This window comes from Peromyscus californicus, unplaced genomic scaffold (assembly GCF_007827085.1).
Source record: "Peromyscus californicus insignis strain IS unplaced genomic scaffold, ASM782708v3 Scaffold_11__1_contigs__length_118956290, whole genome shotgun sequence".
In the NCBI taxonomy this organism is placed as follows: Eukaryota; Metazoa; Chordata; class Mammalia; order Rodentia; family Cricetidae; genus Peromyscus; species Peromyscus californicus.
Genome location: NW_026294402.1, coordinates 24026843 through 24052022, shown reverse-complemented (window position 1 = coordinate 24052022; position 25180 = coordinate 24026843). Strand labels below are relative to the sequence as shown.

Genomic DNA, 25180 nt, shown 5'->3' with positions numbered 1-25180 from the left:
TCATAAGACAGAGAAGACAGAATTATCAGAAAGGACTTTGACATGGGCAATTCATCCCACCCCCACCTTCATGCCAAAACCAGGGAAATGAAGCCGAGAGATGCATCATTTTATACTGTGGATCCTTTAACTTGTATGATTCATGTGCACAGATGCATTGAATGGCTGCTTATAGATCCTGGTTCAGAACCTTGCTTCAAAATGGAAATATATGGACACAAAGGGAGAGGAAGTGGAGGGGAAGGGGAACAGCAGGGGAGGGAGGGAGAGAGAGAGAGAGAGAGAGAGAGAGAGAGAGAGAGAGAGAGAGAGAGAGAGAGATACAGAGGATTTTATTTATTAATGTTTGTTTGTTTTTTTGTGTTTGTGTGTCTGTGTATGTTTGTGAATGGGGTAGGCCATGGTGTATTAGTGTCTCAAAGGACAATTTGTGAGAAATCAATTTTCTCCTTCCAACATGTAGGTCCAGGAGAAGGAACTCTGGTCATCTTGCCTAGAAGCAGGTGCTTTTACCCACTGAGCCATCTCACCAGCCGCTCCAGAGAGGATTAAAGTGTGCATGATGTACACACAAAATCAGTTTTACTGCTCATCCCAGGATAAGCAGATTGGAAGGCAATGTCCTAAAGACACAGGCCTACAATGTGGAGAGCCACGCTCAGGGTGGAGAGGAAGTTTCCTCATGCCCAGGCTTGTTCGTTTCTACTCTTTCACCTTGCTCCTGTGAAGAATGAGTGTGATTATAATTTAAAATCGAGGCTGAATAAATTAAATTTATTTCAGGTTGACTGCTTGCTTTTCTTTAAGCTCATAATTATACACGTTAATTCAAACGACTGTGTAATATTTGGGAGAGGAAAAAGCACGGGAAAAGGGGGTTTGGTTCAAAGGAGGAGTTGGAAATGGTCTAGCCTCTGAAGACTCTTGTGCCCCGTGGTTCTGCCTGCACTGCCTGCTGTAACCCCCCACCCTGTGCCAGTGCCCCCACCCCAGAACCTTTGCTTCAGCATCAGCTTTTCTCCCTAGCACCTTCAGAACCTGTTTTCCCACAAATGGCAGCAGTTTCCTGCCTCTTCACTTAACTCTACGTTAGCAATGTGGCAGAGGGACACAATACTGGGGCATACAGAGCAAGAAATACCTAAATTAAGAGGTGCTTGGCCACTTCCCAGCCAGCGTAATTCATTCAAATCACTCCTCCCTCCCTCCATCTCAATTTCTTGCTTTATAGAGTGGTGACTTTCTGTTCTGTCTTCCAGGGATTTTGTAAGGAATAATCAAAAGAGATAATGCATGCAAAGTGCCTTGTTGACTATTTGTATTTTGATAGCTTTTTCTCTGGTGCCAAAAGCTTAACCCAAATGAATAAATGTAGAGGAGGGAATTTAAAATACTTACTAGCTCTATCAGCCAGTGCAGTTTCAATCTAGCCTCGGTTTCTTTATTTGTAAGCTATAAAGATGATGCATACTGTGTGGCGTGGATGCAAAGATCAATTGAGATATGGTTAGTATATAATGTAGCCAATCCCAGAGCTGACTGGGGCGCAATAGGCGTTGGGTGGGCAGAAAACCAGGTTTCTTTACATGTTAACTGAACATCAGACATTAACTAAACAGGCTCCAGGTAAAAACACCCCAAGTCTTCTGTGTACACAGAAACCGCAGAAGCTTTTTGTAGAATCTTGTATGTGTGACTTTAGTAGTGTTCATGTACCTCTACCTCTGTTTCAAGTGTGGGCATGTGGGTGCATGTGTGTGCATGTGTTCCTGTGCTGTGTGCATGTGTATGGAGGCCACAGTATTTTCCTCAATTCTCTCCACTTTATTTTTTGAGGCAGGGTCTCTTACTGTAGCTGGAGTGTGTTAATTCAGCACAAACTGGCCATTAATCTCCAGGGATCCCCCTTCTCCCCCAGTGCTAGGATTACATGCCTGCATCTTTACTGGGTGCTGGGATCTGAACTTATATTCTCAAGCTTGCACGACAAGAGCTTTACCGTCTGAGCTGTCTCAGCCTAGGACTCATCCTTTCTAAGCCTCTGCATAAATCTAGGCTTGCAAAAAGCGTGCATTCCATGAAGAGAAATACCTTACAGGCCACCGATTTCTAAGCCAGCTGAGAGAATAGACGGAGAATATCAGCACCCCTGAAGCAAAAACAGACCAAATTTCCCTACTGCATCCATTCCTAACAAATAGCAACACCCCAGACCCCCAGCACTCATAGATCTGCTGAGATTTCAGAATGTTGAGAGTTAATGAAGATTAGAATGACAATTAAATCCTGGATCCCCAAAGGAGTCGGGGTTTTCAGTACTTACATAGGATAAAATGGTAACATTTAAAATGTGTACCCCTGGAGGGATGAGCTACTAGAAAATTAATTATCTTCTTTCTGCCTCTCTTCAAGCCTCTTTGTGCCATTTATGGCAGCTTTGGAGTCCCTCCCTTACTGCTCACTTTCTTTTTGGAGCTTTGTCCTTAATTTTTAATGGTACAATTCAGTATCGGCAGCAAGAAACAAAACAAAATAATACACAAGAAAAAAAAACAGAGAAAATTTCCATAGCTCTAGAGCAGAGAAGCAAGTAAGCATGGTTGGCAGTAGAGGCATGGGAAGAAGCTGAGATGTGGACCTTACATTTGTATTTTTACAGTAACAATAAAACCCCATTGAGGGAAAACCTCTGGTCAAGAGAATAGAATCCATGGCCTGGGTGGAATCCAATATTCCAGTAGGGCTGGATCAATCACTTGGCAAGGAAGCCACCTCTAGGAAGGCAGGCTCTCCCCACATGCCATACTAAAAAGATAGGGAGGATGAATAGCCCTTTAATGAGATCCTGTACTTTTCCTTCCCAGAGTCCCACCCATAGTGCAGTGACCTACTGCCATGCAACTTCCTAAGTCTGCCCACTTTGCCTTTTCTTTTTTCTGTCTCTTTCCTAAGCATGCTTTCCTTACCAGTTTGGGTGTTGTCAATATTTCTGGCTTCTTTATTCTTTCTCTAAGGCCTCCTTGCCCTGTATTTAGCTGCTGGTCCACCATGTGACTCACCTCCATGCCAGCTTAAATGGCATGGCTTTTCCCTCCTCTTCTCCATTCTCCCCTCTGGACAGCAGGTGAAGTACGCAGCATGCCTGCTCTGGGGTTTTATTTTTTTTTAATTCCAATAAAAAAATGTCACTAGCTTCCATTTGAGCCCATTTCTGATTTTTTTTTTTTTTTAAGGAGACTAATAACTCCAACAGAGGACCCTGATTTCCCTCTATCAATGTGGTTGTGGTTCAAGACCCAGCACTACTCCTGGCTCACTGAGGACCATGGCAGGCCCCCAACTTCCCAAACTACAGTTATGGGTTGCCTAATTTGCAAAAGGAAATAACAGTCAATGCACTGCTGCTTCCCAGGGTTTGTTGGGTGGGGGAGTCAAATGAGACGGAGATTGTGAGCATCTTTGAACAGTACTAAAAAAATGTGTGCAATCTGTGGCAGGCATCCCTATTATGACACACCAACTTAGGTTGTCATAGTCTAGCTGGCTACTCCAGGGAATTTTCTCCATCGCTAGCTCCTGAAATTTATCAAACAATGCCTGGCTTCCTTCCCCACCCCTGTCTGCTTACAGAGGCTTTAGGATCCCATGTTCAGATGCTGATCCATTTGCTGAATCACCTCACAGATAAACACCCCCAGTGCCTGCAGTGTCTCAGCATGCTAATTGACGGGGCTGAAGATAACTAAGTCATGATTCTTGTTGTCCTCTAGGAAGAGCTAGCCTTAGCAGCTCAGCCACTCTCAAGCTAGTAAACCCCTGACATGACAGGAGCTCAGACACTGGTATCAAGCAACAACTGCACCTTTGTGTTACCACATCTGTATGATGTTGTTCTTTCAGAATGTCACAGCCTTTTTTCCCCATAGTTACTATCCAAGGCCACCATCATTTCCCCAATTAGAAAAATAGAGGTATTCTCATTTGTCTCCTCCTTGTTCAAAGCATTAAGGACCAATTCTCACCATTGCCCTTGGACAATATCTCCTAGGTGCCTCTTCATTTCTCCAGGCAGATCCATAGTCCAAACTCATGACACTGATTCGATTACTGGGTGCAACTTGTTCCTTGTTCCTCTTGCTCCCTCATTCCCCACCTCCCCAGCCCTGCAGTATATCCTTGAAGAGGTTGCCTAGTGAATTTTCCTACTGAGACGAAGCTGACCAGCAGCATAATCCTTCACTGCTCTGGGTTTCTTTTGCACTCCTTATACAGTCTGGACGACATTATTACACAGGCTTAGGTGGTAGCATAAAATGAACTCCTTAGTGGCCAAGAAGTACCTGAGGAAACAATGGCTGAATTTTAATGAAGGTGGCTTATAAACAGGTAGCCTTGGGACCCAGTCCCATCTGACACATGGAAAAAAAGGTGCCCTTTACCATAGTCTACAAGGCATCAAGAACCATGACAGAGCATCTCTGAGGCCTGGACACTGCAGAAGAAATAAAATAAAAATAAAAAACAAAGCTAGATGCTGCAAGGGACACCGTCCCTTTTGCTAATGGCACCCAGTTCATAGCAGTAATGAGATATTAATATTGTCAAATAGACAGAAGATAAATAAATATTTTTTTAAAAAAGCAGACAAGTTGCATCTCGGAAATTTTTCAGTTTTTCTTATTGTAAAATCAATACCCATCAGCAGTTTGAAATTAAAGGCAAGATTAGGCCTCAGTTTTCTACATGCCTTATTGTATTCCAAAAGCTTTCTACTCGGTCAGATAAATCTTCTTTAAGAGGATTAGGAAACTTTCATTATCTTTATCTAACCTGAACTAACACCGAGTCTGAAAAATTAATCTATAGACTGGACAAAAGCCGATGGCTGCTGGGAAGATAGAGGACCTTGGCTTCTCTCTCACTGAGTAGTGAGAGCAACAGGGTTGCTGCATCTGCCCCCTGAGGATTCCGCACTGCTCACCAGGATGGGCAGAAATGCCCTTGCCCGGCTCATGCTCTTGGCCTCTCGCTTAATGGAAAATGCCATGTGTGGAATGTTCTGGTAGCAGAGCATCCCTATCCTCCAGCCACCTACTGGCTTGTTTTTATACTCCATAAGGTCCTAGGAGGCCAGAGCTAGGTAGGGCTGGGCCTTGGATATGGAGAATGGGAGGAGATGACTTCTATGATAGGGAAGCTGTTGGCCCTGTACCCCAATTCTCACACTCTCCATGAATCTTCCTCTCCCCCCCACACACACCTGATGACATTTTAGGATTCCACACCACACTCTAGGAATTACCCAAAGAGCATTGTAGAGGCATCATTCTTGAAACCACTTCCTGTGAGCTCCAGGTGACCTGTCTCAGTTCTCACATACTTATATGTTTGTCTTGTTCTGTTGATGCCAACAGCCTTGTTCTGTCCCAGTTTGTTTCTCTACAGCACCTGACAGCTTCTTTTTTTTCCCTTTCATTTCAGCACCACACCCTCTGGATGTGAAGACAACTGTGCTTTGAAGGCCATGGAGGTGTCACCTTCAAGGCTGAGAATCTTAGCTCCTGTGGAATCAAGCCTAAGTGGCAATCAGATATTGAAACATTTCAACCCATCTTCAATCACTGATCTCACCCAGTGTCTCCACTGTCCTTTGAGAGGGGACATGTCCATTTCTTTAGTTCTAGATAGCAACCAATCTTGAGTCTCCAAGCAGTTATCCTTACCCAATCCCCTACCCTCTGGGTGGTACATCGATGTTGAAACCAGCAACATCTGTAAATGCCCATGTCATGACAGGCTCTTTTGAATCTCTGAAATCGTGTGGGGCAGAGAGAAGAACCAACAGACTGGACAGAAGTCAAGCTTTAGTATTGTGTCTCTCAGAAGAGCTGTGGAGGAAGACAAGTTAAGACAGACGTATCTCTGGCCCGATACATCCATTGCAATGTGTCCCCAGAGGTAGATGTGGATACTAAGCTGGTAATGGCTCCTCTGTCCAGAGGGAAAAGTGGGCATCTGGAATGGTTTAAGTGATTGAGTGTGAAGAGACACTGACTCCCATCTACTATGTTCTATGAAACCAACTGAAATGAGTTACATCTTATTAACACAAACAAACAAACAAACAAACAAACAAAAATACCTCCTGGCTACAGAAGGGTTGTATTCACATTTCACAATATAAAAATAAAAAGGAGGCCAGGTGGTGGTGGCGCAGGCCTTTAATCCCAGCACTCAGGAGACAGAGGCAGGTGGGTCTCTGTGAGTTCGAGGCCAGCCTGGGCTACAGAGTGAGTTCCAGGAAAGGTGCCAAAGCTACACAGAGAAACCCTGTCTCGACAAACCAAAAATAAATAAATAAATAAAAATTAAAAAAATAAAAAGGAACTCAAAAAATCTATTGAGTCTGTGGCAGATGGAATTAGATAAACTGAAACTGATAATAACAGGCCCTTTTCTGAGAGCTCAGTGGATATCTCTAAGACACCAGCTGGATGCTATGAGAGAGGACAACCCAAGCTTCTCAATTGGTAGAGGAAGGATGTGCCATTGGTGATGGAGTTCTTCTGTTTGTGAGTTCATTCTTACCATAATAACATAATGCTTTAAGCCATGATGACAATTGGGATAATTCAAAATAAGTTTATTTTGCTTGCCTTGCCTTAACATGGTCTTCAAAATCTTATGATTGCTTTCTGCAGGTCTTTCTGACTCAAGATCTTTTATCTGACATCTGAGACTATCTATTTTTAGTTAGAAAGTATAATGGAAATTAAAAACCATCAAAAAACACATGTGATACTATGTTTGGGCTAACCTAACTCAGATTTTTGAAGAATGGACAATGAACTCTTTCTGCTCCTTTTAGCTAGATGAATTTATTTCCACCACTGGCTTGGAGACACCGTCCTGACAAGTTCTCTCTTGGCTCCACTGTGGGGCTGGGAGGAAAGAGAAACACAGCAGGACCTAACTGGCTAGAACTCAGCATCGTTCTAGAGCTCACAGGCCAGCTTCACATCGATATCAGCCTTTTATTATGAAACAAGCCTTAGAGAAATAAAGGCCTCTGTGATTAATACTGCATTTATCTGTGTTTGAATCCTGCACCAGCTTCAAATGCTAAGTTTCTTAAGAAAGTTCAACCTTATATGCACAAAAGCTTCCTGGTGAGAACAAAGGGCTAGAGAAATAAAGAAAAAAAAATGAAAAACTTCTAGAAGATTTGCAATTCTCAACCTATGGATTTAACAGAGGAAAGTGGCCTTTTGTGTCTTTATTCATAAGCACAAAGACCAAGGTTACTCTCCTGGTCCATTTCCAAAAGGAACAACAGCCCCAGGTCCAGCTGTCACTTACCTTGCACTATGAGGTGAACCCGGGAGGTTTTGGGGTGATTGTCTGTCTGCACAGAGCAGGTGTATGGACCTTCATCATATACATCCACATTCTGGATCATGATGCTGTATTGGGTAGGCGTGTTGACCAAGATGATCACTCGAGGGTCTATGGACCACTTGTCGTTCCCAGCATAGAGGATTGTGCTGCGGTTTAGCCAGGCTACTCTGGTGACCCGATCATCTATGGTACACCTGTGAGGGAGGGATGTGGGGAGAGGGTGGAGAGGGGACGAGGAATAGAGGAGAGAAGGAATGAGGGAGGGAGAGAGGGAGGGAGGAAGAGAGGAAGGGAGGGAGGGAGGGAGGAAGGGAGGGGAGGAGGGAGGGAGAGAGGAAAAAGAGAGAGGTTATACATGCGCTATTATATGGCAAGGAGGAAATGAAACAGCAACAATACTAAACGAAGACAATCAATTATTAATGAAACTTTGTGAACACAAGGCAAGAGAGGCTTGACTCACCCAGAAGAAGCCATGATACAAAATCATTTCTCCTTGATTTAGGAACATAGTATATGAATATCTTGCTGGCACATTGCTTTTCCTCTTACTTCACCCTCAGGCTTATATGAAAATTAGTTTATATTTCTTGAGCACATTTACCACATTGCGGTAGCAAAGACCCAGAGGCACAAGGGACAGAAAGTAGATCAGTATTTCAAATAGGTCACAGATAATCCATGAGCAAATACTTAACTTGTAGTTAATCAAGACTTGAACTTATTTACCTCAGACCTCCCAGGTGCTGGTAATCTCCTTGTGCCCCTAAGCTGCACAAAGATGAGTAAAATTCACCTCAGAAAACCAGGACTTTCTTAGGCGCTCCCAGCTACCTCTGAAGATTGCAGGGGAGGTGAGATTCTCAGCAGTTCCCCTCTTCCTTTCTATACTCCTCCCTCAATCCCAGGACTGTGGCCTGTAATCAGAGAGAACCCTTCAGCCAGTCTCCCCAGCTATGCCAGGCTGGGAATGCAAATGACGATTGCTTGTTGCTGTGTGTAACCTGCTGCTACCAACGCCCAAGGGAGAGACAAACCTGCCTGTAGCTGGGAAGAGCATTGGCAGATGTGCCCCAGGAGCTAAGAACATGAGAAGAGATGCAGAAGGACCCAGAATGCAATGCGAGAATGAATGTGCTCTGAGGGGCCAAAGATGTGCACATCCACAGCCTATGGCTGTGAGCTCACATAAGAGATTGGCAGCAGAGCTGGTGCCCTGGCATGGACAGGAGATGAATGAGTCTTAACGTCCGGGTAAGAACAACAAGGCTTCCCGCACAATCTAACTAACGCTAGGTGGGTTGCAGAGACGCTCCAAGCAGGTTGAAGAGAAAGATGACTTCCTAAGAACACAGGCTGGCAAAGAGGCCAATTTCCAAGACGTTCAGGGGCCACACTGAATACAGGTGACAAAGAGCCACCGAAGATGCTGACTTTTCTTTTGGCCAACTTTGTAACCTTCAACATATCTGTAAACTGATTCAGTTAAACTGTAGCTTCAAATCATTCACTTTGGGTCTATAGAAACAATTCACTTTAAAATAAACCTTCCAGAGAATTTCTTTGATGGGGGAGAGAGAGGGAGAGTGTGTGTGTGTGTGTGTTCAGTGGAATTTGAACACTATAGTGATTGATAACCATGATAATCTACCTTCAAAATTCATGAACAAGCTCTTCTCTAAAAGTCATAAGTATATATTGTTCCTTTTTGAACTTGAGGTTATTCTTCCATTATATGTCCTCAGCAGGATGTATTTTATGCTTGAAAACATTTTATTGATCACCTATCATATTTATCTGTAACAAAAATATATAGAGATTGAATTTCAAATTTCTTTTATGTCCTTTGACTATAAAACCCCAAGTAATAATATTTGCTTTTAAAATGAGTTATCACTACAAATGTAAAATTGGCAAAACAATATAGATAGCTTGCACATTTTAAGTAATAATTAACCATAAAAAGTTAACTTGAACTGTAAATATGGAGCTTAATCACGTGGGTAAGCCTGGTTTTTCATAGCACAAATTAAGAAATCATTTACTTCTACAATGAGATAGCATTTAGGATCATTTCTATCCTACTTTTACTTTTAAAGAAACCTTGTTCATATAAGCACAAAACTTGCAATAAAAATCTCCTATAGCAATGACACTGAATTCTCTGAATGCCTTCCAAGATATATGGCAAAAACTGCACAGTAATATAGATTCAAAAATTATTTTGATAGTCTCACAGCTGACCGTTCAATTAGCTCCTCTTTCAATTCCTTTTAAAGCAACCAACTGAAAAAAATACATGATTTGCAATGGGGTTTGTAACCCAATACTACATTCACTCAGTTTCTCAGTACCTGGATAAAGGGTACTGATAACATCTTACCAGGGCTCATCCAATGTCTATTATAGACATTCTACTCTTTCCCTAGAAACATCTGGTTTAACTCACTATGCTCAGAAATACTGTTGTCATATGTTAAGTCATGCTGCCCTCTATGAAAACCATCTCTTTGAGCTCTGGTTCAAGGGCAGAGGACTCAAGGTGTTGCTCTGAATTTTGCTACTGCTGTGAGAATAAGCCTTTTCTGCTTTACTACTGTGGGGCCTTCCTCAAGGATAAGATGCTGTTGGTAAGATAACAGTGACAGAGATATTAGAGAAAATACTGTCTCCCGTATGATTGTGACAGGGGCATACTCCAAAGAGAGGCAGTCCATAGGTACTCAGGACAGATGGAGAGAATTACACATCTTGAAATCCATTTCTCTATAAGCTATTATTGTCTTCATATGGGACCAGCAACTGCAGACTGAGTATGCACATAGCCCCTGCAAATTACTACAGCTGTAGCAGAGATGTGTGATTTGATATTTATTAATCCAAACCCATCCTTTCAGGGAAGAAGAGAATCCAAGTATCCTTAAGGGTCTGGTGCCCTTGGGTAGATACATCCCAGTGAAAAGTCCTGTCTTCTTTTACTTTCTCTTTAGGTGGGTCTCATCCATGGATATGAAGTACAAACAGAAAGGAATATCTGTGGAACGCCAGAGAAAGCCGTTCTCAGAATCTATGAGCAGGAGAGAAACCCGGTGGACTGGTGGGGTTGGCAGAGGAGAGCAGCCTTCTGCATGACGGCTCTTGGCTTCTGGCTCCTGGCTTCCTCCTAGCACCATATGACTCTGCTCTGTGTGGTCCTATGAACAGCAGGGCAGGAAACTCAGGAAGGATTTGAACAGTGTGCTTAAGTGATCTTCAAAACCTGGGCTCTTTCCCTGTAGTTTGAGGAAATGTGCTGGACCCTCTTTAGCAAGGAGCACAGAGGGGAGCATGTTTGATGATAAATAAGAGAAAGTGATAGACAAAGTGAGGAAGGTTAAGGACAACTTTCTGATGTCTTGAAAACTCCTAAACATGTGAAATCTTTACAGTCCAAACCAACCCTACCTAGCAGTCCTTGGTGGAACAGAACTCATTACAGCTGTGTTGTAGAACTTGCGAGCTGTTCCGCTAGAAGCACTTGGGAGAAGTTTTCACCTCTTGTGTCCATTCCACATAACAACCTTTGAGAAACCATTTGTATTACCCATAGTTCACAGATAAGGAAGTGGAGGCACAGAGATATTCAGTAACTAGTCTCCATGAACAGCTGGGTCAATGAAAACAGGGGACTCACACTCAGGCAGTCAGTGATGGGCATCCTCATATGAAGCTTTGATAATCTCAGGACTAAAGCCAGAAGTGTTTGGCTGGCTGTATTTAATCACAGTTGCACAAATCTACAGCACTTAATGTTTTCCATAAACGACAAAATAATTGAAGAGGAAAGGAAAGCCATTTAGTCCCATCTTTTTTGTGTCATTAAGCTACCTGTAGTGTGAGGAAAAGTGGGGAGAAATAAGAATCAGGGTGAGCCAAGAAATGCCTGAAAGGTACCTTGGGGACTGGAAGGCTAATGTCACTTTCCAACTCTACTGAGTGTGAAACAGGAATTACAAGGGTTGTTTTTCTTAGTATTCTTTCTTTTTGTTTCTCATTTTCGGAGGTGAGACAGCAGTTCGGGCAAGCCTGCATCTGAAAACACAGGATTCCAGACTCTGTAAACATGAAAAACTTAGGCCACTAAAGCCTGCTCCCTTTACTTCCAGCCAGAGGGCTAGAAGGGCCTGAGAATATGCCTTTGGCAAGCTCCCCAACTGCTGCTCAGCGGACTCCCCCTTGAGCACTTCTTTCCTTCAGGAACTAGACAAGATGCTATTCTGAGTACACAGAAGGGAATACTAACTCCTCGCTTGGGCTACAAGATGACTAAGAGTAAGTTCAGAGTGGGCATCTCTGTCTTCACTTGGGATCTGATCACTTTACATTTGATTGCCTGCTTACTTCTACATAGAAGCATGCTCATCGTTCAAGTTGTCTGTGGAGAAACCATTGTTATCTACCCAACATCTTTCTCTTTCAAGGCCGAAGAAACAAACATCGGAAGCTGGGCACTGTCAGATTTTTACAGTTTCCTGTTCCAGATTCCCAAAGGCTCTTGAACTTCTTAGATCATTGTCCTAAAACTTTAGTTTCCCTAGGTTTCGGGAACAGCAAAGGCTCCCAGGACAGCCCACCTTCCAGATAAGAAAAATTACCTATGGTTTCCAGGAGGAACACTAGAGTGGTGGCAATCACTTCCTGAGGACAAGGTCATCCCCTCAACCAGTAAGGATTTCTTCAGACCTCTTTGCTGAACCAGATGTGACAATGATTGACCAACTGGCACTCATGGAAACTAATCCTGCTCAGTTATGCACTCATGGAAACTAATCCTGCTCAGTTATGCACTCATGGAAACTAACCTTTCTCAATTAAGCATTCATGGAAACCAACCCTACTCAGTTATGCATACTTCTAGTCCCTCCTCCTCTTTAAGCGTACATCCCATGCCAGGACCTGAACAAACTCAGGCCACTGGACCCCCTTCTCTGTGCCTTTCCCATGTACATTGATTACATCCTTCCCTTCTGCTTTTCACCATCACTCCTGTCATTAGTTGAATTACTGAGAGGTAGGCAAGCCTAGTTTGTTGAGGCTGCTGAGAGGTAGGCAAGCCTAGTCTGTTGGGGCTGCTGGTGCCGGATCTTTTATCTTGAAAACTTCATTTATAGCACATGCTAAAATTTTTGTCAAAAGACTCCATTTCCTGAAATGCAACATCTGCAAACTTTAACAATTTTATGTTCTTTATTATATTTGGCCTCTGAGAATGCAAAAGTGAAATTGCCATCACTCAGCCGATACTTAATGAGCACCTACTGTATATAAGACACTTTGTTCAGCTAAGAATGGAGTGAAGAGCAAATTCCCCGTCTCATGAAGCCGTACTTCATAAAAGACAAAGGAGACCTAGAGATACAAACAGATCAGTTCCAGCGACTGAAGCATTGGGATAAAAGGAACCATGGTGAGGAAAGCGGGGAGCTGTGGGGGCTGGCAGATCTGAGGGTGAGGTGGGGAGGTCCAGCTGGAGCCTGAGTCAGGGGGTGAAGGTTAACCACCCTCAACCTGAGAGCAGGAGCATGCTTGTCTGGAAACCATGTCCAAATTAAACACAAGAGTCACACATACACACAGAAATCTGCAGGATACTGAGCTATTCCTGGACCTGGAGAACAAGTCTCTTAAGCCAGACTCACAGTGGATTCCTCCTGTGATAATAACTTTGTAAACGTTAATGCTAGAAGCATTGGTGACTTGTATTTGGGGGAATAGAGGCTTCACTAGAGAATGCCTTCCTGTTCCCACTGTTATTACTGGGATTGTACCTGACACTCCACCATATTGAGTAGAAAGCCAGAAGATGCCGCTCAGGCTCTGATTCAACTCATTGCTGTAAATCTACATTCCCCTTGTAATGGAATGTTAATACTGAAGACCTTGGAATTATTTGTCAGATTTACGTGGTTGAACTTAAGGATATAAAGTTTCATTTGTTGCACTGTAAATACCACATGGATGGGGACAACACTGGCGCTGTTCATTTGGTGTCATATCACTTCCCACGGGCCACCTGCCAGCCAACAGGTGATTAATACATATTTATGATTTAAAAATGCCAGACAATGTTTCTCAAATTAGCAACAAAAGAATATTCATAGGGTAAAGGAAATGTCTTTGAGGATACATATACATCATATACATATATATGCTTATGTCTTTTTGTGAGGTATGTATGTTATATACCCAAATGCAAACATACACACAAAATCCCAGGGGTGTTTTTGTGTATTTCCCAATCTAATTTTTTATTTATATCATAATTGTGGAAAACATAACCCATTCATACTCTGGAAGTGGCATGGTAACAATTACATTTAAATATTCAGGTTTGTACTTATGTCTATTATCACCCTGCTACAGAGGGAAGTCCTTCTATTCTCTCAGGCTAATGAGAAACATACAGAGGTGACTTATGGGGTCAGTGGTGCATTCCTGCCAAGAAAAGCTGAATGAGACCAAGTGTGCTGTGTAATGAAGGTCCCCTAGGGTTGGGATTGGGATGGGGGAGACTTAGTCACCACATTGCATAGGCTAAATTGAAGAGTGGTGGCCTATGGCTGTCGGTGCCATGGTCCAAGATGCAACTTGGGATGCAATTTTAATAAAATTTCATCTATTTCATTAAATGAATATTGCAAACTCCAATTTTGGTATTTATATGTGCATATAACTTATATTTTAAGAATTTGGAGTCATGTAATGGAATGTGCTCAAGGCATTTATATCTAGTTTTATGATTCTATATAAACTTGTTTTAAAATAATGTTACCGCTGGGAAACTATGAAAATCGTTTTTCTATTTTTGGGCTCTACCTTTAATATAATCTTTTATAGAGTTCTCAATTTAAGAAAAGTGGGTAGAGGCTATGTGTTACATGTGAAGATCAAAAATACACGTCTCTGGATTTATCTCCTTAACACATCTTCCAATATTAGCTTGGTGCTTATTTGTTTGTCTTGAATTTTACTTTTTTCATTAATTGAAAGTTAAGTGACTTTCTGTTAAGAAGATTCTTGCTATCCCAAACCTTCCTACATTTCTTGACATAATATATCAAAATATGTTAATAAAGCCAGCTGGAAGAACAGGAAGAAGATCATGCTTTAGAGAAATCATAGAGTAATAATAAGTGACTTTTCTGAGCAAAAGAACAGGCAAGCCCACATGAAATATCTTTAAATCAACTCCCAAGGCATTCTAAATTGCAAAAGCTGTTCTCTTGGGAGGCTTTAACTTCTCCATTATTTCTTGAGTTACAAATAGAGCCAACTCTAAAGCATCAACAAGACCCTAAATTATGTAAGGGAAAAATCTTTATGATTCAAACAGTCAGAAATCCAATAGTGGTAATGACTCTGCTAGAGCTAATATTTGGGATAAGATATTGGTTAAGAATATTCTGAGAGCCTCAGCAGAAGAATGGGGAGGAAATCAGAGCTTCTCAGGGAAGACTCAACCCCCAAACATCTCAACAGTGCAACAGGTTACCCTAAAAGGCTGGTATGCACATGCATCAAAAATGTCTTTTACACTGGAAAGTGGTGTCTGTCTAATATCAGCTGGAGGGAAGGTGTGACATTCCTATAGAAGATGCATACTCTATAGATTGCTGCTGTTATTGTTGTTGCTGGTGGTGGTGGTGGTGGCAGTGGCGGTGGCGGTGGCGGTGGTGTGTGTGTGTGTGTGTGTGTGTGTGTGTGTGTGTGTGTGTGTGTGAAGGGGAAGAATATATCCAGAGGGAATACATACAAATGCATGTAGAGTAAGAGTGTGGGAGGAAAGAGAGGAGACAGAATACAAGCAAGAAAATGAACACAGCATCACGTAAATGCCAAAACATGCCATATGATAATAGCATGCTGTGGTTTCTGCTGTGACCAGTGACATGTGGTATGCTCCTGTGTCCTGACATGGACAAGTACAGTGGGGAATCTATCTGAAAACAGGGAATACCTCCACATGCCATAGAATGCCAAAGTGCTGAGGACTAGCTGCACTATGAGTAGCCTGACTGTCCACACTGGAAATATAGCTGTCTCTTCTTGTTCTACTCTATTAGCATATTCATGGATGAAAATGGTCTCATGGAATGGGAGTAAGCCATAACATAGAAGAAAAGGGGGTCTTTCATTAAAATAAAATGTTGTAAGCTGGGTGGTGGTGGCACACGCCTTTAATCCCAGCACTTGGGAGGCAGAGGCAGGCGGATCTTTGTGAGTTCGAGGCCAGCCTGGTCTACAGAGCGAGATCCAGGAAAGGCGCAAAGTTACACAGAGAAACCTTGTCTCGAAAAACCAAAAAAAAAAAAAAAAAAAAATGTTGTAGCAAAGGTGAAAAGTGTTGGATCTAGATCACTTAAGAAAAGATGATAAATCTGCTGTCCCCTAAGTGAAGAAAAACACTAGAAACATGGGTGACCTTGTATTACAATAGGAAACCATGGAGACAATTGATGGTTTCTATTTTCTCCAGAGCAGATGACAAAGTTGCTAACTGCAAGCAAATGGGAGGCTAGGAATGAGGGGACTAGGTCAAGAAACATGGAAGTAACTATTGCAGAAGTATGAGCACGTAATTGCTAGAGAACTGTCCTATGATTCACAAGCTGTGCTGAGGTCCCTTATGCAGTTGGCCAACAATGTCCAGCTCAACAGCCTGCCACTTTTAGGGGTGTCTCCAGTAATGCTCAGCTGTGAGCACAGTGCAAAGACTCTATTCACCCACTGTTGGGTCTGCCAGGTGAGCAAGTGAGAAATCTAGAATTGAGAAAACGAGCACTTACAGAATAAAAGGAGTGAAGCTAGCCGTGACTTAGAAAGAGAATAGGGTTGGCTAAATGCATGTGAAGCCCCAGTGAAGTCCTAGAGAGAACCAGCTAGAAGTAAAGAAACTGCACAGGACTGAAGTAGGAATGTGTTGACTAGGTGGTGATGGCTGCTTCTTGTGAAGGGAGAATCAGGCAGACCATCTGGGTGGGTCATGACAATGGTGTGGATGGCAGATGTTGAGATTTCTTGATGAACTTTGATGACATTCATGCCAATATAGTATTTTGGAACTAAGGAGGGGTCTTGATACTGAACAGACAAGGGCCAGCCGACTTGTCTAAGCCCAAGAAAAATACTTTAAATTCCATGATCATTTTCTTTTTGTTGCTATGATTAACACCTTGACCTAAAGGAGCCTAGGAGAGACAGGGGTTTATTTCATCTTACACCTCTACATCACAGTCCATCAATGAGGGAAGTAAATAAAGACTCAAGCAAGAACTAAAGCAGAAACCAGGGAGGAATGCTCACAGTTAGCTAGCTCTCTTATACAGCCCAGGTTCCCCTGTCCAGAGACGGTGCTCCTGACAGTGGGCATGGCCCTTACCCTTCCCATATAAATCACCAATCACAACAATCCCTCACAGACATGCCCAATAAACCAATCTGATCAAGGCAATTCTTCAGCTGGGGTTCCCTCTTCCCAGGTGACTCTGGGTCATGTCAAGCTGACAATAAAAACTAACTAGGAAAACTTCTCAGAACTATTTCTCCATCTGAGAAGTGGGGTGGGAGTTTTGATTTCATGGCATCATTCAATGTTATTTTGGGGGGGGGGACTGGAAGAAATAACTCATGTGCCAGAGTTGATTGTACAATAAACAGAACCTGTCACAGGACTTTCTCCCTCTTCAAACTCTGTAGCCTAAAATCTTAAGTTGGTTTAACCAAATATGCTAAATTCTCTTGCTGTTCATTTTCCAGAACTTCTGAAGTCATTTTCTTTTTATTCTTCAATCTAGAAACAGTGAATTTTAGCTGCACAGGTAATGCACACCTGGAATTCCATCACTCAAAAAGTTGAGGCAGGAGGATTGCAAGTTCAAACCCAACCTATACAGTGATAAGCTGTCTCAAACAGCAAAAAGAACAATAGTGATGATTTAGTGATGTGGTATCTACAAGACAAATTACAGGACAGATCTCTTCTGCTCATTAAATTCAAAACAAGCTTTATGGTTTTAACATTAGCTAGCTAACTCATGCATGCTTCCCCAGATTGCCTATGGATCCTTTATCGCTTCCAAAAGATCCTGCTTTTCCCCCAAATATCTCACATTCGAGCGTTCTCTATCATCCTGCGTGGAGCTCTGTGGTATGGTTTCATTATTTCCTTCCCTAGTTTATTTTTTTCTGTTGGAGGCAGCGAGAAAACTCTAACTTTGTATTTTCATCAGGCCCCTTTCACAGTGTGTTGACAAGAGCAGTTGATGGGCTGGTTTCTAGATTGATGACCTGTGGTTGGTAAAATGCTGTACTCCTAAAAATACATAATTGGGAGATCAATCAATACAACTGTGCACACCTGCAAGAGAACTCGGTGGGCCTACAGGCCCCGCGAGCTTCTGCAGAGGTGGCCTTGGCTTCAGCAGGTTTGCGTAGAAACAGGACAATCCTCAGTCTTGAAGAACCATTCTCAGGGTACCAGGATTGAGACAGAAAGGAACCAGATGCAAAGTGTCAGTGCTGACAGTTGAGTCTTGGAGGGTCAGAGCAGTGAGAGGCTCACCGAGGGAGTGGCGTCTGGTCAGCAGCTTCAGAAAAACAAATTCCCTTTCCCTCAGAGAGCATGCAGAGACAGCTGGGCACCTCAAAACTGTGAGAATCGTTTTAAGAGCCCCTCCCATACTCAGAAGACACCACAAGCTAGTGAAACATTTTTTCCCCCCACAGGCAGAGACGGGGTTTCATCTTAGGACAGAAGAAGTGTGAGCATACATTTCCTCAAACACTTCTCAGAAAGCACACCAGGTAAGTGCTTGGCACGCGACCATCTCTTCCAGAGCTGTTTGACTTTGGGACATCTCCTTCTGCCCACCTTGTGACTGACTGGAATGCCAGAGGTACAGCATGGGGGAAAGCTATTTCAAAAGCTATAAGCCTGAGGTACACAGCAGGCCTCTCAAGTTACCAATGGCCTCTTTCTCCTTTCCTTCCCTCAGCCCACCACTCTCCTCTGCCCTCCCTTATTCCCTGAAGAAGGAAGATGTGGTGAGGCTGTTAACCCCAAGGCTGCCCACTTGTCTTCCAGAGCTCTCCCAAGTGTTACCACTGGCTGGGCAAGGATGCTCTAAGAAGTTACCCAAAGCAATTTGAGATATTTATTTGCCACCTGGCTCCCTTTCTTCCTCCACATTTACAGCTTTAAAACCCAGCCTCCCGATTTGTTCATTAAACTAGGCAAAGAAGTGAGCAACACGAAATTAAAATGTTTCCAAGCACACACCATTTTAATCCCATTCAATAGATTATCCTGACATATTTACTCACGACCATGCCTGTCTCGGTATCATCCATGGAAAAGTATAAATTAAAATTTGAAATTAAAAGCAGAGCATCTAGGGAGCTTGATATCTTTTTGAAGAATGGCACGAGTCAGCCACAGGCTCCCCACATGAGTGTCATGGGAGCAAAGACTCCAATACTGCAGAAATTACAGCCCACGGATTTCCCTGAAAACACCTTCCCACATATAATGTACGGGATCACAGAATCCCAAAGACGGCCTAAACCTCCCAGGTCATTCTTCTTTTTCCATTACTGCACATAAACAAACCCTCTCTTGCTTCTTGCTCCGAAGGAACCCAGAACTGCTAAGGGAATGATTTATTTATGAAGCCAAATGATACACTGAAAATGGATTAGCTCGTTTTCTATCTGTAGGATTTCCAGGTAACTTGTGGATTAAGAGAATAAATACTTTAATAAGAAGTTCAAGGCACAGGTCTGTAATTTACTAAAGACCAGAGCCTTTCTGAGCATCAGTTTTTTTCTTAGAAGTTAAATAATATATTTTTAAAAATCATCGTGTGGAGTGAATATTTAAGGAGGCAATCCTTCTTAATACTATTATGGCTGAGGACCACAGTGAACAATTGGTAAGTATTTGCTATTCACTTGACACTGAAGAATGATGCCACAGATATAACAATTTTGTCTACTTACAATGTTCATCTCTCATTCTACATATATGGCAGTTAACATATTTGGAAAATTAATTCGGAGATGCATTTTTTTTTAGATCCCACCTATAGACCAAGCTATTTCAAGTCTAGAAAGCAAAGACTGTCATTGTGGTTGGTTGAATGGCCAACTATAAGGCTGGCAACTTTGTGTGGTTCAACCTGTGCCATCCAGAAGAGTTTATGTATCTGGATAAAATCTTATTTAAGGTTTTCTTTATTTAAAAAAAAAATCCCTCATTAAACAGACAGATGGGCAGGGACAGATGGGGGAGGAGGGGTGGGCGATGAATTCGTCATCATTCATATAAGCACTTCTCCAGTATGTAGGATGTCAACTCTGCCTGTTTAAAAATATATGCTATGTATTTTTAATAAGCCAATCATCTTCTCCAGGACAGTGGCTTATTTTATGTAGATTATGCAAACTATCTCCCTCAAAAAATAAAATAGAAGGCAAGGAAATCTCTTTCCTCGTGTCAGGAAGGGCCCAGAGAGATTCCCCAAGGGCAAGAAAGTCTCAGGTTAACTTTTGCAAATGCTTCCAGTTCAGGCCCAGGGGCTGCTGATTTGAATTCATCCAGAGTCCTGAACTCTGGGCAGCAAGCATGGTAGAAGGGAGTGTTCTCAGTGCCCCAGTTTCTCCAAGAGAAACAAAAGAAAGAGCAGGAGGCCTTCTATACATGCTCCTATGCTGAGCGAAGGGCAGCAGCATATATGAGGTGGTCCTAAACTGTATGTGAACTGGAGAGCCAAGCGGAACTTTGGATGTCTTGTGCAACTGGAGCCTCCGTAGACACTTGTTACTCAGGAGCAAAGGAAAGTTGGGCTTCCCGATCATGGATCTCAAAGAAGGGAGGAAAGGAGATGAGGGGAAGAAGGGAAACAGAAAGAATACCTTCCAATTGGTTCCAAATACATAATTTGCACTCCATAGCAGACGGACCACCTTGTGTTCTACTCGGGTGAATGCTAAATGTAAATATGCACTTCCTGAACACATGTTATCTACCAATTTCTGTTATCCTTTGACAACTCTGAGTCTCCTGTGACACTTCCTGACTTGGTAACCCACTGATCTGTCAGCGCTGTAAAAACCTGACATCACACTGCCCTTGCCCTAGGTCTGTTCAGGCTTTGCATTTATTTTTTCCACACACACCTTCCCTAGCTCAAGTCCAGAAAGAAGTGTCTCCTACTCACATTGTCTATGGGAAAGCTAAGCAGAGTCTTGTGAAGCTAAGCCGTAGGGGATTCAGGCCGAGTGGGGAATTACTCCTGTCTGAGTTCATTATGGTGAATAATAAAGAGATACTTATATGTGCGTTTTGGTAAATTATTCATCTTGTGCATACCAGAATCGGGACAGAATATACATAAGAGAGACAACTGTCAAGTCTGAGCTCCTGAAAATACCCAACTCAAGGTGTTTACAAAAGCCCTGCTCCTCCCCTCCATAAAGATGGAGGTCAGACTCCTCTACCTCCTCCCAGGCTCCGCGTGCAGCTCTCAAAAAAGCTGGTGCACTTTATAAAGTATTTGTCATCTTAGCGTAGTGCTCTAGAGTCACTTGAAGCAATCTGAGGCTCTCAGTGGGACCTCTGCTTTGTGTTCTTTGGCTCCCATCAGGACATAATTAGGAGAGCAAGAACTGTTTTGAGCCCAGGCCTGCTCCACCATCCCTCCCGCACTCCTTCCCTGATCACTCTGGATGAATGGTAGCTGTGTCCATTCCCATAGAAGGTAGTGTTTTCACCCTTTCTGTTGTCTTCTGTCAGATTCATCTGCTACTCGTACTCATGTTCAGGACAGAGATTTAGAAAACCTTTATTAAGACCTGTAGCACTGTTTCCAGTGCTATGGAAATGGACATAGGGAATGGAAAGTGTTGGGGGCTCAGATGTCACTTTTCTTTTCTTTTTTTTCTTTTTTTTTTTTTTTGTTTTTTTTTTTTTGTTTTTCGAGACAGGGTTTCTCTGTGTAGCTTTGCACCTTTTCCTGGAACTCACTTGGTAGCCCAGGCTGGCCTCGAACTCACAGAGATCCGCCTGGCTCTGCCTCCCGAGTGCTGGGATTAAAGGCGTGCGCCACCACCGCCCGGCAGATGTCACTTTTCTAAGAAGCAAGAGACATTGCTCTTCCTACACCTTCACTTTTAACACTTTAGAAAATCATCATCGTCATCATCTTCGTCGTCATTATTGCCACTGCCCTGTTAATACTCTAAAATCACTCAGACCTATTATAATAGAGGGCAGTGTTATTACATGTAGGTGGGGTGATTTGTTCAAGATGCTTGTGGCAAATGATGCTTGGGACATCCCTTGCCAACTGCTGTCATCTTTTGTGATACTGTAGGTAATGGTTCTCAACCTGTGGATCATGATCTCTTTGAGAGTCAAACAACTCTTTCACAGAGGTCACCTAAGACCATTGGAAATCACAGATATTTACATTACAATTCATAACAGCAGCAAAATTATAGGTATGAAGTAGCAACAAAAATAATTTTACCAATGCTGGACGGTGGTGGCACACGCCTTTAATCCCAGCACTCGGGAGGCAGAGCCAGGCAGATCTCTGTGAGTTCGAGGCCAGCCTGGGCTACAGAGTGAGTTCCAGGAAAGGCGCAAAGCTATACAGAGAAACCCTGTCTCGAAAAACCAATAATAATAATAATAATAATAATAATAATAATAATAATAATAATTTTATGGTTGGGGTCACCACAGCATGAAGAACCAAGTTTAAGGGTCATAGCATTAAGAAGGTGGAGAACCAAGTTGCTCAGTGTTAGATGAGATGTATTTCTGCCCTCTGGGGATACTGCCAAGGCTTTGAAGTGATGTTCATAAGCAACAGAAGGAACGCATGGGAATGATGAGGGTGATGGTGAAACAGTGGACCAAGGAGGAGAAATACACAAGAGAGAGAGATGTCATAGGGCAGTGGGGTTACAGAGATCAGAGAATAGCCCTTGACTGTGTGCTGGGTGCTTTTTGTCAGCCCAATATAAAGCTAGACATATCTTAGAAGAGGGAACCACAACTGAGAAAATGCCTTCATAAGATTGGCCTGTAGGTAAGCCTATGGGGCAATTTCTTAACTAGTGAACAATGTGAGGGGAAAAGTCCATCGTGGGTGGTGATATCTCTGAGTGTACAAGCAAGCAGACTAAGCAAGCCAGGAAGCACAGTTCCTTTATGGCCTCTGCTTCAAGTTCCTGCCTGCAGGTTCCTGCCTTGAATTCCTGCCCTGGATTCCCTTTATGGATGACTACGGTCTACATATGTAAGCTGAATTAAAGCTCTTGCCAGCCAAATTGCTTTCCATTATGGTGTTTTATCACAGCAGTAGAGACTCTAAGACACACTGTCTTTGTCACTACTGAAGAAAAGAAACAAGAGATTTTGGTCAGTCATAGGAATCAAGGACCCGAGCAAGAGCTGCAGATGCCAATGATAAACAGCAGGCAGTATTTGATCTACATACTGGATATGGATTGATTGCTACATTTTCTGTTCTCTGATAGGAACTGGAGGAAGATAGGGAGCCCCACTTTCGAAGTCGATAACCTCTTGAGGATTTTCCATTTTGGACTTTGGGTACTGGGAGCTAACTATGCTTCCAATTAGAAAAATCAGTCATCAGAAATCACTTAGGACTCCACAGGGAGAGTCTTCCTACCAATAGTTTTTTACCCGATAGTGACTTTCAAAATAGAAATGTTAATTTTTTCAGAAGCAGAATTCCCCAAAAGTGAATAGCAACTAGACACCATGAGCCAAGTTGGTAGTAGTTCTAAAATTTTGTTCCAGTCTGTACCAGCCTATCTGTTCATTCTCCTTCCCTCCCTCACCCTCCCAAGAGTACTCCACACTAGGAACTCTTTTATAAGGGCTTTCCACGTTCTATCCTTTTCCAATTGGCCAGTATTGTGCAAATCTCTATTGCAAGCTTTAGGTAATATATGGGTGAAGAGACTTCTTCAAAGTGTTTAGATAAAGCAGACAAAGTCCAACAAAACTAGATAATAAGCTAGGCCAGAAGGTTTCCCCTGAAGGAATCTAATTAAGAACAAAGCAAATGTACGTTAACAATCTCATCCAGCTAGCCAGTTCACCTCTGAAAGCATTTTGTTGTAAATCTAAGAGAAGCTTCAGTGTTAGGGCAAAGAGAGGAAGCAGAAACAGAGAGAGATAGGGAGGTTTCGGGGTTTGCTGCATTGGAACAACCATGGAGGGGACAGAAATTCAAAACCCTCCAAAACAAGCAGCATTTGAAGTCTCAGGAAGCTGAGCGTGGCTCAGCAGACGGCAAGGGAGGGAACCTGGCCTTGCCACTTAAGCTGAACTTTTTGGCAGAGTAAATGGCCAGCAATTAATCAAACCATTTTAGTTATGTGTTTTGTAAATGGAAACTGGGTCAGACTGACTTGCTGGTCTCTTGACAGGGGAAATGTTACCTAAAATTCATGTATACAACTTAAGACCCAAGACAGGAAGTGCCCTCTCATAACAAAAATAAAATCAAGCGCACCTTACAGCTCTGAGGAATGGCTGTGGCTACTTTCTTCGTTAAAGTTTAGTTTATTACACTGTTAAGATCATCATACTTCATATAAGTGGTCCAGGAAATGTGTGAAAATGTGGTTATTAAACCACCAAGCCCCTCCTCTGACATGAGCAGGTAGGGATTTTGGAAGGCCTTCTTATACTGGGTTATAATGCCATCTCCACTGCCACCTGCTGCTCCCGACTCTTCCATGGAGAACAGGGCAAACCCTGCACTCCTTTCCCATGGCAATTAGAATGTGTTATTCTTCCAGGTCATCTCCTTTTGATTTCAAGCTTTACCCTTTACTATTTTCATAGGCCCCTCGTTCACATCATTCAGTTCCCACGTGTGGTTAGAAAATATAGCTCGCAGGAAGAGGAGCCAGCTTCAAAAGGGAGTTACCAGAGGAGAAGGTATAATTTAGTAGTTTGGGCTTTGCATTGCTTAGAAATTTGAAAGTATATACATTTTTATTTCAACTTTTTGAATGTGTAAAAGCTTTTACCTTGGCAATTTACAAAAAAAGGATGGAGGCACACACACACACACACATACACACACACACAAACACAAATGCACACACACAATGGTTTAGCTTTAATTACATCTTAACATCCCCAGACAAAACACTTATTTCTGTACCTAAGTGCATTCTAGATGAAAGGAGCATGTAAATAGTTCTATTCAATATTATACTGAAGGTTGCAGTCAGAGCAATTAGATCAGAACCCAGCCTAGAACAAAAGATTAAAATGACCTGTCTTCAGATGATGTATCTAGTGTACAAAACACCCTAACGTACCTATCAAAGGAGGCAGACTAGAATGAATAAACAAGTTTATGAATATATTAATTAATTATATTATTCAAGTCTATTACATTAACTAATATTAATATGAAATGAATACAATATTAATATAATAAAATGTGTCTCTATAGATTAACAATGAAAAACGAAGAAAATGATTCTACTTATAATAATAGCATCAAGTGAGTAGAACTGATTGAACTAAAATTTGAAATTAGAAGTATAAAACATATACTCTGGCAATTAAAATTTACTAAAGTAATAAATTAAAAAATACCTAAAATAAAGGATATCCAATATTCAAGTGTGATATAACTTTATATTATCAAAATGACAATACTCTTCAAATCAATCTGTAGATTTA

The 25180-nt window shown here is 42.3% G+C and overlaps 1 protein-coding gene across 6 annotated transcripts in view; it reads right to left on the bottom strand.

The window, feature by feature from the left end:
• Positions 1-25180, bottom strand: part of Opcml (opioid binding protein/cell adhesion molecule like) — a 1141264-nt gene that overhangs the window by 243463 nt on the left and 872621 nt on the right. For all 6 annotated transcript variants that reach the window (XM_052755526.1, XM_052755555.1, XM_052755507.1 and 3 more), the window contains one exon: positions 7360-7592. In XM_052755526.1, the coding sequence (XP_052611486.1) occupies positions 7360-7592 (233 nt within the window). The remainder of the gene's footprint in view (positions 1-7359; positions 7593-25180) is intronic.